The 16,433-nt window shown below is 35.7% G+C and overlaps 1 protein-coding gene across 11 annotated transcripts in view; it reads right to left on the reverse strand.

The window, feature by feature from the left end:
* Positions 1–578: 578 nt before the first annotated feature.
* YAF2 (YY1 associated factor 2) overlaps positions 579–16,433 on the reverse strand; it is a 74,460-nt gene continuing 58,605 nt past the window's right edge. For 3 of the 11 annotated variants that reach the window (XM_034644912.1, XM_034644910.1, XM_034644913.1), the window contains 2 exons: positions 3,172–3,324; positions 579–2,367 (listed from right to left, as the gene is read on the reverse strand). In XM_034644912.1, coding sequence (XP_034500803.1) covers positions 2,130–2,367; positions 3,172–3,324 — 391 coding nt within the window. In that variant the 3' untranslated portion in view covers positions 579–2,129. Of the gene's footprint in view, positions 2,368–3,171; positions 3,325–5,748; positions 5,908–9,753; positions 9,775–16,267; positions 16,288–16,433 lie in introns of those variants that run through there. The other 8 variants (XR_004621176.1, XR_004621175.1, XR_004621173.1 and 5 more) reach the window with 6 other exon arrangements.

Raw genomic sequence — 16,433 nt, forward strand, 5'->3', positions numbered from 1 at the left:
TCATTTACTGAGCAGCCAGTGTTGTGCGCCATGAAACTATTAAGAATTTTATGTGGATTGACATTTAATCCTCCCAACAACCTGATCAGCTAGATTTGATTACCATTATCCCTCTTTAATAGATGGGACATGACCTTGAGTAATTTACTCAAGCTCACCTAGGTTCTATAACAGGGATTCAAAGCATCAGACACCAGTTGGCACTCTAAATTTCCACACTATTCTATCTGCCCACCCCCCGTATAAAAAGATGACTATGTTCCATTCAGGTAAAATCCCGTCTCTGTCAGATTTTTCACTCCCACAGTCCATTTAAAATACATCCTGAAAGAATTTGTTCATCATCAGAAGACCTAGTACCTCCAAAGCACAGTTTTGACTTAAAAATTAGAAGATTTTCCCTATTACATTACTTGTAATTTTTACTATGTCTAAAATTTAAAACATTTGAAACGTGAAAAACAATAAAACATGGCAAAAATTTTTCATGTTTTAAAAGAACATAACCAGTTAGTTGGGGTTCCATTGAAAGTATCTTAAAAACAAACTTTAATTTTTCATTTAACAACACTAAAGAATGAGGTATATAAATGTTTTAATCACAGACTTTTACTGTATGCAATTAACTGTATTTCACAACTAGCATCTTACAAAAAAGACAGTCCCATTGTGCCTGGAAAAAGTACTGCAATTAAACAGAAAATTACATTACCACGAGAAACCACCAAATATCACAACTGTCAGGGTCTACAGTTTTGTTTTTTCTCTTCTTCAAATGCGATCATAGTGTTTTTAAGTGATGTTCTGTATCCAGGTTATGTTTTTAATTTCTATTTCAGATGTCTCCTAGAAGTGGGTATATATTAAGCAAATGGCTAAAAGCAGCAGGAGACCCTAGAAAAATTTAAGAAGTACTGTGTGGTTTCTAGGTTGGATTTTTAAATACAACATGAAACACATTATTAGTTGTGAACAAAAATGCAAAATCTGTAGTCACAAAAATATTTTATTGGTAATTTTACATAATAGTAAGTGGGGCTGTAAATACTTTTTTAATTTCAGGATATTGATAAATGCATAAACTGGCAGTTTGTGTCTGAAAATAGGGCACTATAACTTTTATAAGAATCATTATAAGAGGCCAATTAAACTGATTTAAGATTAGTTATTTCCCAGTTCTGTGCAACAGTTCCCATTTCTTTATTAATTAGATTCATATTTCTATGACCCTGCACAAGTTTGGGGCAAGACAACAATGATAAACTATTATTAAGTTAAAGCTTTTCCAAAATTGCAGCCTTTAAAATACGTCAGGTTTCTTTTCTTTTTTTGCCAAATGCTTATAATTACTTGAACTTCAATGTTTTTATATTATACAGAAAAATACCAGTGTTCAATGACAAGAGCACTAAACCTGAATTATAAAGCTAAATAATCAATGTTTTATTGTTTACTACTCTGCTAGTAAACATTACAATAATGAATGTTTTAAAAGATAAACAAAAACAAAAACAAAGATAAAACCAGAAACATAATTCAGGAACAATAATTTAGTAAAATGTGTCAAAAACATTGGCAACGGTTCATACAAATTCTTTATTTAATAACAATTTTTCCTATTTAACCACACCAAGTACCAGCAGGTGTATTTAAGAGGATAACCATTAAGAAAATCCTGTTGCAGCAATAGTTGATTAAGTTGATCTTTGACTTGTATACATATAACTATTTGTTTCACAATTCTCAAATAATACATATTTAGGCAGCTTGCACTATGTTATAAAAATTTAAATTCGTTACATGCCAATAGTAGAGAATTCAAGAATTATGTGTTAGAATTCACTAAACTAAAAGTGAAAATAGACTTACCAATAACACTGCATAATGAATAATTCAACCACATTTTCATGGCACCTTGAACTGTGGAGACCAAAATGTCAAGTCTGAAAATGTTTGGTAGGCATAGACTGCAATAAAGTCTAACAAATTCTAACAAATTTCTATTTTGTGTAAAATGCAAATTACGGATTGTGCATGAATGTCTGTCATGAAAATGTGGTACTTCTTGGCATAATCTGTGTATTTGCATGTTATGACAGAAGTGACTAAGAAATTGGAGAAAATAAACTTTAATGAGATTCTCCATTCAATGATGAGGCTTCTCCTCTAGGTGAAGATGACCTGGACATTCCCCTCTCTGTGTTATCAGAGCTAGAGCCACTCTGACTGTGTTGATCTGCAGAAGCAGCACTAGATGCAGGCGGTGACTTCGTTTTCTCCTTAAAGTCTGTAATAATGACTGTCAGATCTCCAACGGTAACTTCCAAATGCTGAGCGCTACTCCGATCCACATTTTTCAATCTTGGCCTAAATACAAAAGATGATAAAATTTTAGACTAGCTTTTCTCTCTACCAACTTTCTGAACGTATAATCAATAAATTAGGTAAAAATAACAAAACGAATACATCTATATTTAAAGCTCTAGATTCATGTGTAACTAGCCACAAAAATATAATTAAATGTTTCAAATCATTAACATTAATTGAACCAATCACTGATGAATCTTCAACATGACAAACTATACTCTAGAAGCAATGGTCTCTTAATTGTGCTTTTGTAGCTTTATCATAATTTTGCAGATAGTTTATCAATTTTACTAAAATAAATGTTTTAGAAAGGCAATGACATAGTTGGATCACAGAATAAGTTGATAATCGTTAAGGCTGAGTTATATGCAAGGCTGTTACTCCAGAGATGTGCCCTGATAAGGGCATCATGATTATCTGTTCTGCCTGTACCCATGAAGATATTAATGGGTTAAAGCCCATATAAATATCTGTTCAGTATTGTGAATATCACTCCTGGCCTTATGACCAAAAAAGAATCAGCTCAAACACAAATGTCTCTGTATCTAGTAAGCAAAGAGAGAAAGAAAGAAAAAAAGAAAGAAGGAAAGAAAAGAAAGCATCCTTACATTTAAGCTTATATTGGTGGCCTGTGTTTAATTTCTAATATATCTCTCAAACTCAGAAAAACACTTTCATGATATTTTATAATAAAGGATATGAAATCTTTTATTTCCACTTTGTATCTCATATAATGTTAAAAGAGAATATTAAATGGTTCATTTTATTATTTCACAAGTGCCATAAAACACTCTTCAAATTTACCTGGTTTTCTTATGACTGTTCTTTTTGCTAGTTGTTTCCTTTTCACTTTTTTCTTTTTCTACTTTATCTTTTTTCTCTTTCTTTGACTGTGTAGGGGGCACAAACTGCTGAGTAACCTGCTGGGCAACCAACTGGGAGACAGGTCGAGGTTTCCTGTGTGCATGTTAAAAAGAAAGGTTTTTTTTTTTTATTATAACTTAAGAATATATATTCCTTATAAGAATAGCTCAAATTATAAGAATAGGTATATGACATGATTTTCAAGTATAAAAATTCCTCATGTGAGATAATTTAAGGTGCAGTTTAACAGATTTTATACACACACACGCACACACACAAATTATTGTCTTTCCTATCCAACAAAAGCAGAACTATAATAACAGTAAAAGTTATAGCCCAAAATATATGGCCAACCATTAGAATATAACCATTACATGAATCAACATGAAAATTATTAAAAAAGTATATCAAACTGAATGATCACAGGGAAGCACACATATAAATAAACATGAGTCCTAAAAATTAAACTTGAAAATTTATACTGGAATAATGTTTAAATTTATCCCTTCTCTCTCATAGAAGGAAATATCTAACCATCTGTGACAACGGCTATTGGTTCTTTCCTCTAAAATCTTTCATTTATTCATTTAATAAATATTTGAATATCAAAATTTCTCACTTTATTGCAAAAATCCTTGAGGTTCCTTATATCTCTAGTCACAATCTCACCATGCTTTTTTGACCTTGGCAATTTTCCCAGTCTTTGAGACTTCCCTACTCACTCACTTATTCATTTAAAAAAATACTGAGAACCTATTGCAGAAATCGCACCATGATATCTGAAATGTTGCTTGGCTTCCCCCTCTGGTGCCAGTACAAGTTATGACTCTACTGACCCCAGGGTCAAGCTTTATGGTAGAACTTGGGCAACTGAGGTCAAGATTAAAAGTAAACAATCCCCAAGTTCTTATACTCAGAGACAGAAAGGAGACCGTGGAGGAGAAGGGGAAGGAGTGAAAAATTAAGGGAGAGAAAGATAAACATACATTTTAACAGACGGTCTACAAAACATAGTAATTATATTGCTTGGAAAATCCTGACGCTATTTTGGTCAGAATTATTAAAGAATCTTTTTGTTGTTCTCTAGAACAAGACAAAACAGAAACCAATGAGAAACTGATGCACTATCTACCATTCAAAACTGATAAAGAGGAATCTTTTGAAGGAGTAAATAGGAAACACAGGAAATAAAACAGGTTTCAGTAGATGAATAATGCATTTTGTTTAGAGCCTACGGAGTCTGAAGTATAGAACAGATACCCAAGAAAGATGTTCAACACAATTTAAGAAGTAGGGTTGACACTGATATCAGGGTTAATGATGTGGAGTAAGAGTTACACAAATGAAAGTGATATTGAAAACATAGTTAATGGCTGAGCTTGGTAAGGAGATAATTTTTTTTAATGGATTAAAGCAATGGTTCCTGAATTTAAGGTACATCAGGATCACCTGGAAGGTCTGTTTATCGCTTGCTTAGCCTACTCCCATGGTCTCCAATTCAGTAGGCCCTGAATAATTTGCATTTCTAACTGGTTTCTGAGTTAGCTGATACCTCTGATCTAGCCTGCACTTCACAAAGAAGCTTGAAGTGCAAATATTGGTACTAGTGACATACAGGGTTTGAGATGGAGAGCAGGAAGTGGCAAGGAAATAAAAAAATTTAAAAAATAAAAAAAACAAGGCTAAACAGATGGGAAGAAATCCGATTATGAAAAGCTAAGGAATCTGACTTACCCTTAAAGGATGGGAGATCACAGAAGAAATTCAGAGTTGAATTTTACAAAGATTACTGGCAGCAGTCTGAAGGGGAAAGGTACTACAGTGGCAGAGAAACTGTTAGGAAAGCTACTTTAATAGATTAGGCAGAAATAAAAAGGGCTTGAACTAAGGAAGCAGCAAGGGGGTTAGTTAGGACAGGATGAAGAAACAGAATCAAAGGGACAAGGTAACTAATTATTTACACCTTTCTCACTTCTTAACCAATGAATATTCCTCTAGAAAAACAGAGAAATCCTTGCCCTCATGGAGCCAACATTATGTGGGTGCAATCAAACAAAAAATGAATACAGGGTTTTAATGTTGATAAATGCTATGGAAAAAAAATAAGGAACATAGGGAGTAATGGAGAAGTTGCAATTTTAATTTTATTGTCTGTTTCCTCTTCTAGAATATAAAACTCCAAAAGGAAAAGGGATGGCATCAGCTTTATGTACCACTGTATAACTAGCGCTTAGCATAGTAACTGAAAAAATACTAGCTACTCAGTATTTGTTGTAGAATAATAAAATCAGGTTTAACAAGGAAGAAAGATGTTTTCTAAGGAGCAGTGTCTCTAAGATTAGTCATTGGCCAGGATCAACCACTCACTACACAAAAGTAAACAAGTAGTAAAAAAGTAAGAGCAACAAGAATTTATCTTTCAATTATGCTGGAAAATGGAAAGAGAAAAGAAAGCTCAAAGGTGTGGCAGGGTTGAGAAGAGTTGTTTAAACTAGTGCCTAGTGAACAGTGAGTCACCTAAAATTGAGAGTCACTCCAAGATATAAAATGCAATTGAGGTGTAGTCATCATTTGGTCTCCCAAGGTAATATGGATCTCTGAATGTCTTCCTTCCATAACAAATGAAGGTTTGACAACTTCCTTTATTACATTTTGTACTGTGTCACTCCCTCCATCCTAAAATTTAATGCAAAATAAATTAACAATTAATGATTAAATTGAATTAAAATAAAATTACAAACATTAAGATAAATTTACATGCTTTTGAACCTAGAGAAGAAATCCTGATGTTTCTTTCTAGCAATCAATAAATCGACGTTAGTTACTGAGTAGTCATTATTACTAACTTAAGATATATGATTGATTTATATTACCTTTATTTAGTTCTGCCTTCAAGTAAAATTGCATGCTTTTCAAGGTTTTTCTGTATTCATTAATGACCTCCATTTCTGTATCCATTAATGACCTGTATTCATTAATGACCTAATGCTGTTTTTCCTGTAACATCTAGCTCAATCATGGGTTTTCTGATCAAGATTGTCAGGAATGTAACCCTTTGTGCTGTGGTTAGGTACAGAATATTTTTATAATATGACCAATCACTCCCTCACCCCTCCAGCACTTGTCTCCAAGTGGGCACTATGTAACACTGTTCCTCAACATCCCACTTCCGTTTATATGTGAGAAATAGAATCCTAATTCCCCAACTTCAGGTCTCCTACAACTGTTACCAAGTCTTTTTCATATTTAACAAACGTTATCTCTCTAGAACCTTCCTAGAATCATTTTCCCTTTTTGTATGGCCCATCAATCTGAAAATATTAGAGCATGATTTGCTTCATAAAACCATGAGGTTGAGTAAAATATATTTATAATTTATTTTTAAATGAGTTATGAATCTAAAATTCTTCTAAGTGTTATTCTCTCAGTGGTAAGAACAATCTATCCAATAAATGCACACCATCCAAGCTAAAACCAACACAGAAAGATTAGTTCAACTGGCCAGGTGAGAGGCTGGACTCTGAAGACAAGCTAGAAGACTACCACATCGAACTGGAAATGAAGTAATAGTAGTAAGAGTCTATTCTAGTCAGGAGAATGGCATTGAAGCACTGAATGTGAGGACGTTTCAGAAGGATGATATAATCAGATGTGTACCTGAATAAGAGGGATAAAGAACTCTCCCCCAAATGGGAATAAAACTGAAAGAAATGGGGGGATTTAGGACAGTGCTGTGAACTGAATGTTTGTGTTCCCTGCAAAATTCATTTGTTGAAATCCTACCCCTCCAAGGTGATAGTATTAGGAGGTGGGGCCTTTGAGAGGTGATTAGGTTATGTGGGTATGGCCATCATGAGTAGTACTCCAGAGAGATCCCTTGACCCTTCTGCCATGTGAGAAAATAGCTGTCAGTGTGGAAGTGGGTCCTTATCAGACAGCTAATCTGCCAGTGCCAGGATCTCAGACTTGCAGCCTCCAGAACTGTGAGAAATAAATGTTTATTATTCATAAGCCACCCCATTTATGGTATTTTTGTTACAGCAGCTCAAATGGACTAAGGAAGTTAAAGGAAAGCCAAGAACAGGTCTACTTGAAATCAGAGGGACTGATACACTTGGTGTTAATTATGCTGGATTTATAGATTTAATAAAATATAAGCAAAGCTGTCCTTTGAGCAAGTGTAAATATAAGACAAGTGGTCTAATAAGCAACCATGTATTATTAGTGTAACCTAGTGTAGTTACTGATTTTGTTATTTTTCAGTCACCAACAAATCTTTTGTAGTGGTTCTCTTTTCCCTTAAGAAAAATATTATTTATTTCTGTTCTTGAGCAGTGATATCTTTTTATTCCATTCCTTTATTCTCATTTTAATGACGGTTGATTTTCACTTAAAGATTATGATTGTGCTCCACTGCTCTAGGATTATTTGATCCGATTCAACTTTGGGGAAAAAAAGCAGCACAAAATATAAATACAGAAGTGTGTGTATGTGTGTATATACACGTGTGTATATATAGAGAGAGACTAATTACTGAAATGAAGGTCTCTGCTGCTCTCTAGAGGCTGAATGTGCTTTAAAGATGCTTCACTGATGTAGGGGAAACATAGTTTACCTTTTTAACATATCATAAAGTGACTCAGTACCATGACCAACTGAAAAGAAAGCCCTCAAATCTCTAGGGATCTTAAGAAGATTAACTATGATCCCTCTTCTCCTTAATGAGAAAAATCTGGAGGATAGTAGGAAATTTTAGAGGTGGGAGGCTGTTAATAAGGGGCAGGGTGTCATTTTTAAGATATGCCTTTTATGTTTGGTGATTTCTTATTTATGGTTTTGACAATACACCTGTAATGCCAAAGGTTCTGTAATATGGAGGACAAAAGGTCATCTAGTTAGTAAATTACCATATCCCAACTGCATTCTATTGTCCTCTTCCTATTTACATATGTCATGACTAAGCTATTACTTGTGAAATATGGTATTCAAAACTTGGGGGATCTTCATATGTCTGTATGTATCCTTCATAAACAGCCCAGATATACTGTGTAAAATTTTGAAGGTCTGCTGATTTACTGTAACATAAGAAAAAAGTGAAATTTCAACAAAAACGTAATGGCTATCTACTATTCATCAGAACAAAATATTTTTAGGAGCTGCTTAACTTTCCATGCGGGTAGAAGACTGGTGGTACACGTTGACGTGGTATATGCCATTTCTAACTACATGTCTGCCTTCTATCCCCACCACCCCACAACAGAAATTCTATAAGCTAAATATTTTAAGAAAAATGTCTCAAGCTTGATCAACCTCATCACAATTTACCTTTGTCAAGCTGGACAAGCAAAACAAACAAGTAAGATATAAATATTTATTGGTTCTTTTCTAAAAGAGGCAGCATTACTCATAGCTCAGAAAGAAATAATCCTCTTCATAACACTAAAATATATGGTAAAGTGAAGCAATACAATAAATCTCATGAGTAAAAATAACTGAACTAAACCTAAACTTGTTATGAGTCTTTTTTTTTTTTTTTAAAGAGTTTTATTTATTTATTTGACAGAGAGAGACAGCCACCGAGAGAGGAACACGAGCAGGGGGAGTGGGAGAGCAAGAAGCAGGCTCCCAGCGGAGGAGCCCGATGTGGGGCTCGATCCCAGAACGCCGGGATCATGCCCTGAGCCAAAGGCAGACTCTTAATGACTGAGCCACCCAGGCGCCCCTGTTATGAGTCTTTTAATACACTGCTAACAAAAACCCAAAAATCTAACCAAGGTAGATTTTTATAAGCGGCAACCTTGTTTTGTTTAACAAATTTACTGCACACTTACATGAGTCAGTATAGGTAAGATGCTGGAGATTTATCATGGATAAGACAAACATAGTCTGTGACCTCACAGAATTTGCTTATCAAATGAGATAAAAACCATGCAAAAGTAAACTAAAAAAGTAAGTTTTGTCAAAAACACTAAGAAGAAAAAAAACCCAAGTACTGTATTAGAGAAAACAGAATAAGAACTTATTATAGACAAGGTAGAAAAAACTTTTAATTCATGTTTAAACTGTCAGTACACCAGGAAAAAGAGCCATCACCACAGGCCCTTTTAAAAAATACTTTAAGTCATTTTATGAATAATTTACAGAAGAAAGAAATAAATAAATTTCAAAGAACATTAACATTTTTACTAAGCATTTAAAACATACTTAACCCAAACTTTTACTCTGTAATAATTTGGTTTTGAAGGTATATAAGACCTGAAATAGACAAAGTTTTTTTTACTATCTCCTCATCAGCTATTAGGCCTAATCTTAGGAACACATCTACCCTGAAATACTGATTTCATGATTTCAAACACACCTCTAGTAGATTTTGGCTTATCTTCATTTCCATTTCTTCTTGCACTGGCATTATCAAAACATTTTACTTCAAAAACCTTGATGGCTCATAGTTTTTTGAAGAGAGGACTACCATTTTCCATCCTCCAAAATTACCATTTTCATTTTTAGATTAGGTATACATACCTATCCTTCTGCATCCGTCGACTTACGAATCACAGCACATAAATTTCGACGCCAAATGTCATAAAAGATGAAAGAATAACATCACATGGTTTTGTTTTTTTTTTTACATCACATGTTCTATGGCAAAACAAGATGGTTCAGGTTCATTGTTGCAAAATATTGCATGATAAAATCCCTTCTGTTGAACGACTACTCATGTGAGAAACCACATTTCCTTTTTGTCCTTAAAAATATAATGCTCATGTAATGTTTCTTGAATTTGCAAAAAACTCATCTAGGAAATTATCATTTGAGGACACATCAGAGAGCTCTAGCACCATGCCATCTACAAAGGGTTAACAAGCAAGAAGGCATGTAAATTACTCAGTGTGAATTCCCTGGATTTCTCCACCAGCCCTACAGTCTGGGGAGCATTCTGCAGGTTCAATGACTCTTCCCCTCCCAGGCTGAGGTAGATTTCTTTTTCTTTTCTTTTTTTTTTTTTTTTTTNNGCAGGTTCAATGCCTCTTCCCCCCCCAGGCGGGGGGAGATATTCTTTTTCTTTTCTTTTTTTTTTTTTTTTTAACAAATCAGTTTCTGAGATTTTGTGATAAAGAGTGAGAAGGAAATAAGTAAGACACTGAGGAGAGAGGTTTCAAGAACTTGTAGCTTGGGAGCAAAACTATTATGTGAGGACAGGGGTAAAACGGAAAATGATGACTAAAAAAATGTTCCTAGGGCTCTCTTTTTTCACAGTGTTCAAGAAATATAAATAAAGGATTTGCTACTTTATTTTGAAATTTAAAAAAGAAAGAATGAGCTAATCTGCAAAATACATTAATTAGTGGTCTTCCTTCTGTGCATGTTCTATTTGGTACATAGAACATATTTACATAGCATGTTATTTTGGATTTTAATGATTAAAATATTTTTAAAAGAAATATGCATCAAATATTTGTGGAGCCCCTGCAGCACCTCTGAAGAAACATGGTCTTCTACATTCCTCTGTAATGCTGTTATCCTTACATAGTTGTATTCTACCTCCCCACTGACTGTACTCTAATCCCTACATGAGAAGAGATCCATATCTCACTTATTTTTGTATCCCCAGCACCTAATAGATCTTACGTGTATAGATGCTCAGTGAACATCTCTTGATATTAATGGTCATTAAATAACAGATATGATGCATAAATACAACTATTAATTGTGTGATTGATTTGACTAGGTGCCAACTTTCAAGAATTCATTTTCTTGAAAAAATTGCTGATATCATCTTCTTTTGAGCCATTTACTTCTTTTTCATGAAAATGCAATGAAGGGTTTAATGTACATGTCTGCCTTCTATAAAAATTTATTACTAAATAGAAAGATAAAAGAGTTCTTACAAAACAATTTTCTCTACCTCCAAAAAATAATCTACTCTGCTCATACTGGCACTATCTGACTTACCAACAAAATTCAAATATTACTTATAGTAATGATATTCAAATTTTTTGTTATTGTTTTTGCAGCAGAATCATCATGCTAACAAAATTTTACAAGGAATCTCAATATGTTAAACTAAAAAAACCTAACTTCTATATGAAGTTGATATGGAGACTCCTGAACCACCATCTGCTCAGGGCTCATCCTTGAATCTCCCAATTATCCATGAGGTATGGCTGTGAGAAATACAATTCAAAACCACTGGTCTAAGTATTTACACTATACCAATTAAATTTACATCTCAGGTTCAATGTATTCTTTCTTCTTGTCACTTGCCTAACTGTGCTTACAGAAAGCAAGGAACAATACCCTTTATCATTTCAAGAATCTGAGTATTTTAAAGACTTTTTACTCTGAGGTCTAATTTTCAACATCAAACACTTCTGCAAAAGCCTAGAACACATTTTTCCCTGAACTCCTGGGAAGTGGCAGCAGGGGAGACTTGATTCTTTGGCAGCTCCTAAGAAAGTCCTTGGTAAGCACAGACAAAATAGATGACTACACATCAGCTTTAGAAAAACTAGGTTAGAGTGTTCAGCAATTAAATCTCTGACAAACCCCTCAAATCATTAAACAATATCAGCTCACTTAATCTGAAAGACTAAGGACACTCTCCAGAGCTACAAACAGATCCTCCTCAACTTTTACTTCCCCTTAGCCAAACAAATATCAAGTCCTTTCAATTTTTCTTTCACATTATTGGAATGATTCCCCCTTATCATTCCCATGACTACCACTCTCGCCCAACCCAACAGCACCCTTCTACATTATCTACTTGATTGACTTCTTGTCTTCTCCCCTCCAATCCAAGATTACTCTTCCTTACATTCATTTAACAAATATTTATTAAACACTCAGTGTTCAAGTCACTGTTCCAAGCACTGGGGATAGAACACTAACTTACTTTTACTGTGCGCTATTTTATCATGGGGTGACCTTGCTTCTTATTTCACAGAGAACATAGAAGCTGTTTGATGAAAATTTCCACAAGCTTCCATCTTTGCCCATATCCTCTAACTTCCCTATTCATATTCCCAATTATGGCCATGTCTCTATTTGCCCTTCTCCAGGACACTACTCCTGCTACTGACCTCCTTTCCCTCCTGCTTCAGCGATACTTCCTTCTGTAAATAGGTAATTCCTGTCCACATACAAACACATAATTGCTCTTACCTTAAAAAGGGAAAAGAAAAAATTATTCCCTAAGTCCACATCCCTTTCTAGCCACTGCCCCATTTCTCTGTTCTCTTTTCTACTACAAGCATCAAATGATTTACCTGTACTTACTTTCCACAACTCTTTCCTCCATTCTTTCACAGGCTCATCTCTATCAGGCTCTTGTCCCTACCATTCTACTAACACTATCACTTTCAAGGTCACCAACAATCACTTTACCATTTGCACTGGTCAACTACAGCTCTAATCTTTTGCATCCTTTACAAGCAGCATTCAAGTTAGTTTACCACTCCTTCACTTTGGGCAAAACCTTCACTTGGGGCAAAACAAGCCTCTAGAACACCACACAATTTTTCTCCTGCCTCACCAGCTATTCTTCCCCAGTCTCAATTATTGGTTCTTTTCCTTCATCCACAATTTCTAAACTTCAGAGTGCATTAGGTCTCACTCTTCACACATCTCTTTTATCTACACTAACCCTCTAGGACAGTGCTAGACAAAGGGTGGTCCACTAACCAAACTGAGGCATCAGCACCAGGGAGGCTAGTACAAATGCAGATTCTCAGACCTAGCCTAAGAACTACGGGTATTTTCTATGCACACAAAACCTGAGAAATGCTATTCAAGATGATCTCACTCAGTCCTTGCTTTAAATACCATCTGTACAACAGTTCTCAGTCCAGGCTAAACATTAGAATTAACCACCAATACTTCTTTTTTTTTTTTTAATTTTATTATGTTATGTTAATCACCATACAGTACATCCCCAGATTCCGATGTAAAGTTTGATGCTTCATTAGTTGCGTGTAACACCCAGTGCACCATGCAATACGTGCCCACCTTACTACCCATCACCAGTCAATCCCATTCCCCCACCCCCTCCCCTCTGAAGTCTTCGGTTTGTTTCTCATAGACCATAGTCTCTCATGTTTCATTCCCCCTTCTGATTACCCCCCTTTTCTTTATCCCTTTCTTCCCCCTACCGATCATCCTAGTTCTTATGTTCCATAGATGAGAGAAATCATATGATAGTCTTTCTCTGCTTGACTTATTTCACTTAGCATTATCTCCTCCAGTGCCGTCCATGTTGCAGCAAATGTTGAGAATTCGTTCTTTCTGATAGCTGAGTAATATTCCATTGTATATATGGACCACAGCTTCTTAATCCAGTCATCTGTTGAAGGGCATCTCGGCTCCTTCCATGATTTGGCTATTGTGGACAATGCAGCTATGAACATTGGGGTGCATATGGCCCTTCTCTTTACTACGTCTGTATCTTTGGGGTAAACACCCAGTAGTGCAATGGCTGGGTCATAGGGTAGTTCAATTTTTAACTTTTTAAGGGACCTCCACACTGTTTTCCAGAGTGGCTGTACCAACTTGCATTCCCACCAACAATGTAGGAGATCCCCTTTCTCCACATCCTCTCCAACAATTGTTGTTTCTTGCCTTGTCTATCTTTGCCATTCTAACTGGCGTAAGAACCACCAATACTTCTTAAAAATAACTCTGCCTATAGGGGTGCCTGGGTGGCTCAGTCAGTTAAGCGTCTGACTCTTGATTGCAGCTCAGGTCATGATCTCAGGATAGTAAGACCAAGCCCCACATCAGGCTCCACACTCAGCAGGGAATCTGCTAGAGATTCTCTCTCTCCCTCTTCCTCCCCCCCCTCCCTGCCTTTGCACACACTTTCTCTCTAAAGTAAATAAATAAATCTTTAAAAGACTAAAAATAATGAAAATAGAAATAACTATGCCTAGGAGAAAAAATGTTAAATTTTGTAAATAGAGTAAGATTTGTAAAAATGAACACTTAAGAAAAAACTAGATTTTTAAAATGAAACTACTAAATTGAACATTAATTTTAATAATGAAAGTAGTCCCTGAATAATCTTTTCTGGGCATAAGAGTTTTCCTCATGGACACACACACACACACACACACGTGCACACACAGACAAAACCCCTCACATTGTAACATGAAAAAAAATGTGATCGATTCCACTCCAAGATATTTACCCAGAGAAGGAAATACATATCCATAAAAAGACTTCTACATGAATGTTCATAGCAGCCTTATTTGTAATAGCCAAAAACTAAAAACAAACCAAATGTCCACCAAGAGATGAATAAAGACATCATCCTATGCTCATAACATGGAACACTGCTCAGCTACAGAAAGGAATGAATTACTGACACATGCAACACAGATGAATATTAAAACAATAATGCTTAAAGAAACCACAGAAGACTATATACTATATGATTCCATTTATAAAATTCTAGAAAATGCAAACTAATCTATAGAGAAAGCAGATCAGTAGTTGCCTAGCAACTGGGGATGGGAGAGAGGTAGGCACTGGAGGGAAGAATTGAAAAGGAGTACAAAGAAATTTCTGGTGATGATGGATATGTTCACTACCTTAATTGTGGTGATGGTTTCAGGTGTATTCATATGTCAAAACTTTTCAAATTGTACACTTTGTGTGCAGTATACTGTATGTCAGCGATACCTCAATAAAAGCTTTCTTAAAAATGTTTAACCTAACCACTAATCAAATTAAAAAATGCTTGAGTCCCACTCCCAAAATAAATCAACGCATCCAAGGTTGAGAATAATTGATCTATACAATTATACTCCAAAATTTGTATCACCAACCCCAATATCTCCCCTACACTCTAGGTTTACATAAACAACTGCCTATTTACATCTTAATTTCAAGGTCTAGTAGCAACTGAAAACATAGCTTGTTCAACAATACTTCTGATTCCTCCCTTTTCCTGATCTTCCAGTCTCTTATAGTCTTCCTGAGTAAATAGACTCCATTTTTCCAGTTGCTCAGACCAAACACATGGAAGCAGTATTCATTCTCCACTTTCTCTCTCACACACATCTAAATTATCAGCAAATCCTTTCCACTCTACCTTCAAAATATATCGAGAATTAGATTTCTCACCAACCCCACTGAGGCCACCCTTCAAACGTCCTGCCCCTGATTCCTCAACAGCTTTGCTATAGACTCTTCTCCCACAAAGCAGCCAGGTGATTTTTCTAGATGTAAATCAAATTATATCACTCTCCTGCTTAAAACCATTTATTGGGTTCCTCCTCCCCACCCAAACCCCTTCACTTGTTACACTCTGGCAACCAGAATATATGGCAATTGAAAATAAAATCCAGAATTCTTGTTCTAGTCTACAACCCCACATGATTTAGTCTCTCTTTCCACCTCATCTTCTATACTCTCCCCTCTGGAATCCTCTGTTTCTGCGTCTTAGTTTGAGCTGCCACAACAAATGCTGTAGACTGGGTGGCTTAAACAACAGAAATTTATTTTCTCACAGTTCTGGAAGCTAGAAAGTTCAAGATCAAGGTCCAGCAGGGTATGGCTTCTGGGAGTGCTCTCCTCCTGCCTTGCAGAGAGCCTCTTTCTCACTGTGTGCTCACATGATAGAGAGCGAGAGATCAGCTCTTTTCTGCTTCTTATAAGGCCACCAATTCTATTATACTTTCACCAATCCTTATGACCTCATTTAACCTGAATAACCTCCTAAAAGCCCTATCTCCAAGTACAGTCACACCGGGGACTAGGGTTTCAATGCAATTCAACAAATTTAGGGGGATGGAGCACAATTTAGTCCATAATATCCAACCTCACTGGCCTTCTACTCCTGCCTGGGGATTTCCCCGCTGCTATCCTCTCTATCGACTCACTCCCTCAACTTCTTCCAGGTCTTTGTCAAATGCCAGTTAAATCTTTCCTAACCTGACACTGAATGGCACTCTCCTCTCCAACTCCACCGCCCACTCTGTCCATTATTCTGTCCTTCTCACTATGCTTTCTTTTCTTCAAAGCACTTGTTTCTACTTACCACATTATGTATGATTAGTTTATTGCCTGTCTTCCCCTAACAAAAAAGAATATAAGCTCACTACCACCTCCATAATTGTGAACAGGGACATTTTCTTGTTTCATCTGGTTTACTGCCATTTGCCCTGCACCTGCAGAATAAAAAAAAAACCTAATGTGTTTTTAAT

Source organism: Ailuropoda melanoleuca, chromosome 16, assembly GCF_002007445.2.
Source record: "Ailuropoda melanoleuca isolate Jingjing chromosome 16, ASM200744v2, whole genome shotgun sequence".
Classification (NCBI taxonomy): domain Eukaryota; kingdom Metazoa; phylum Chordata; class Mammalia; order Carnivora; family Ursidae; genus Ailuropoda; species Ailuropoda melanoleuca.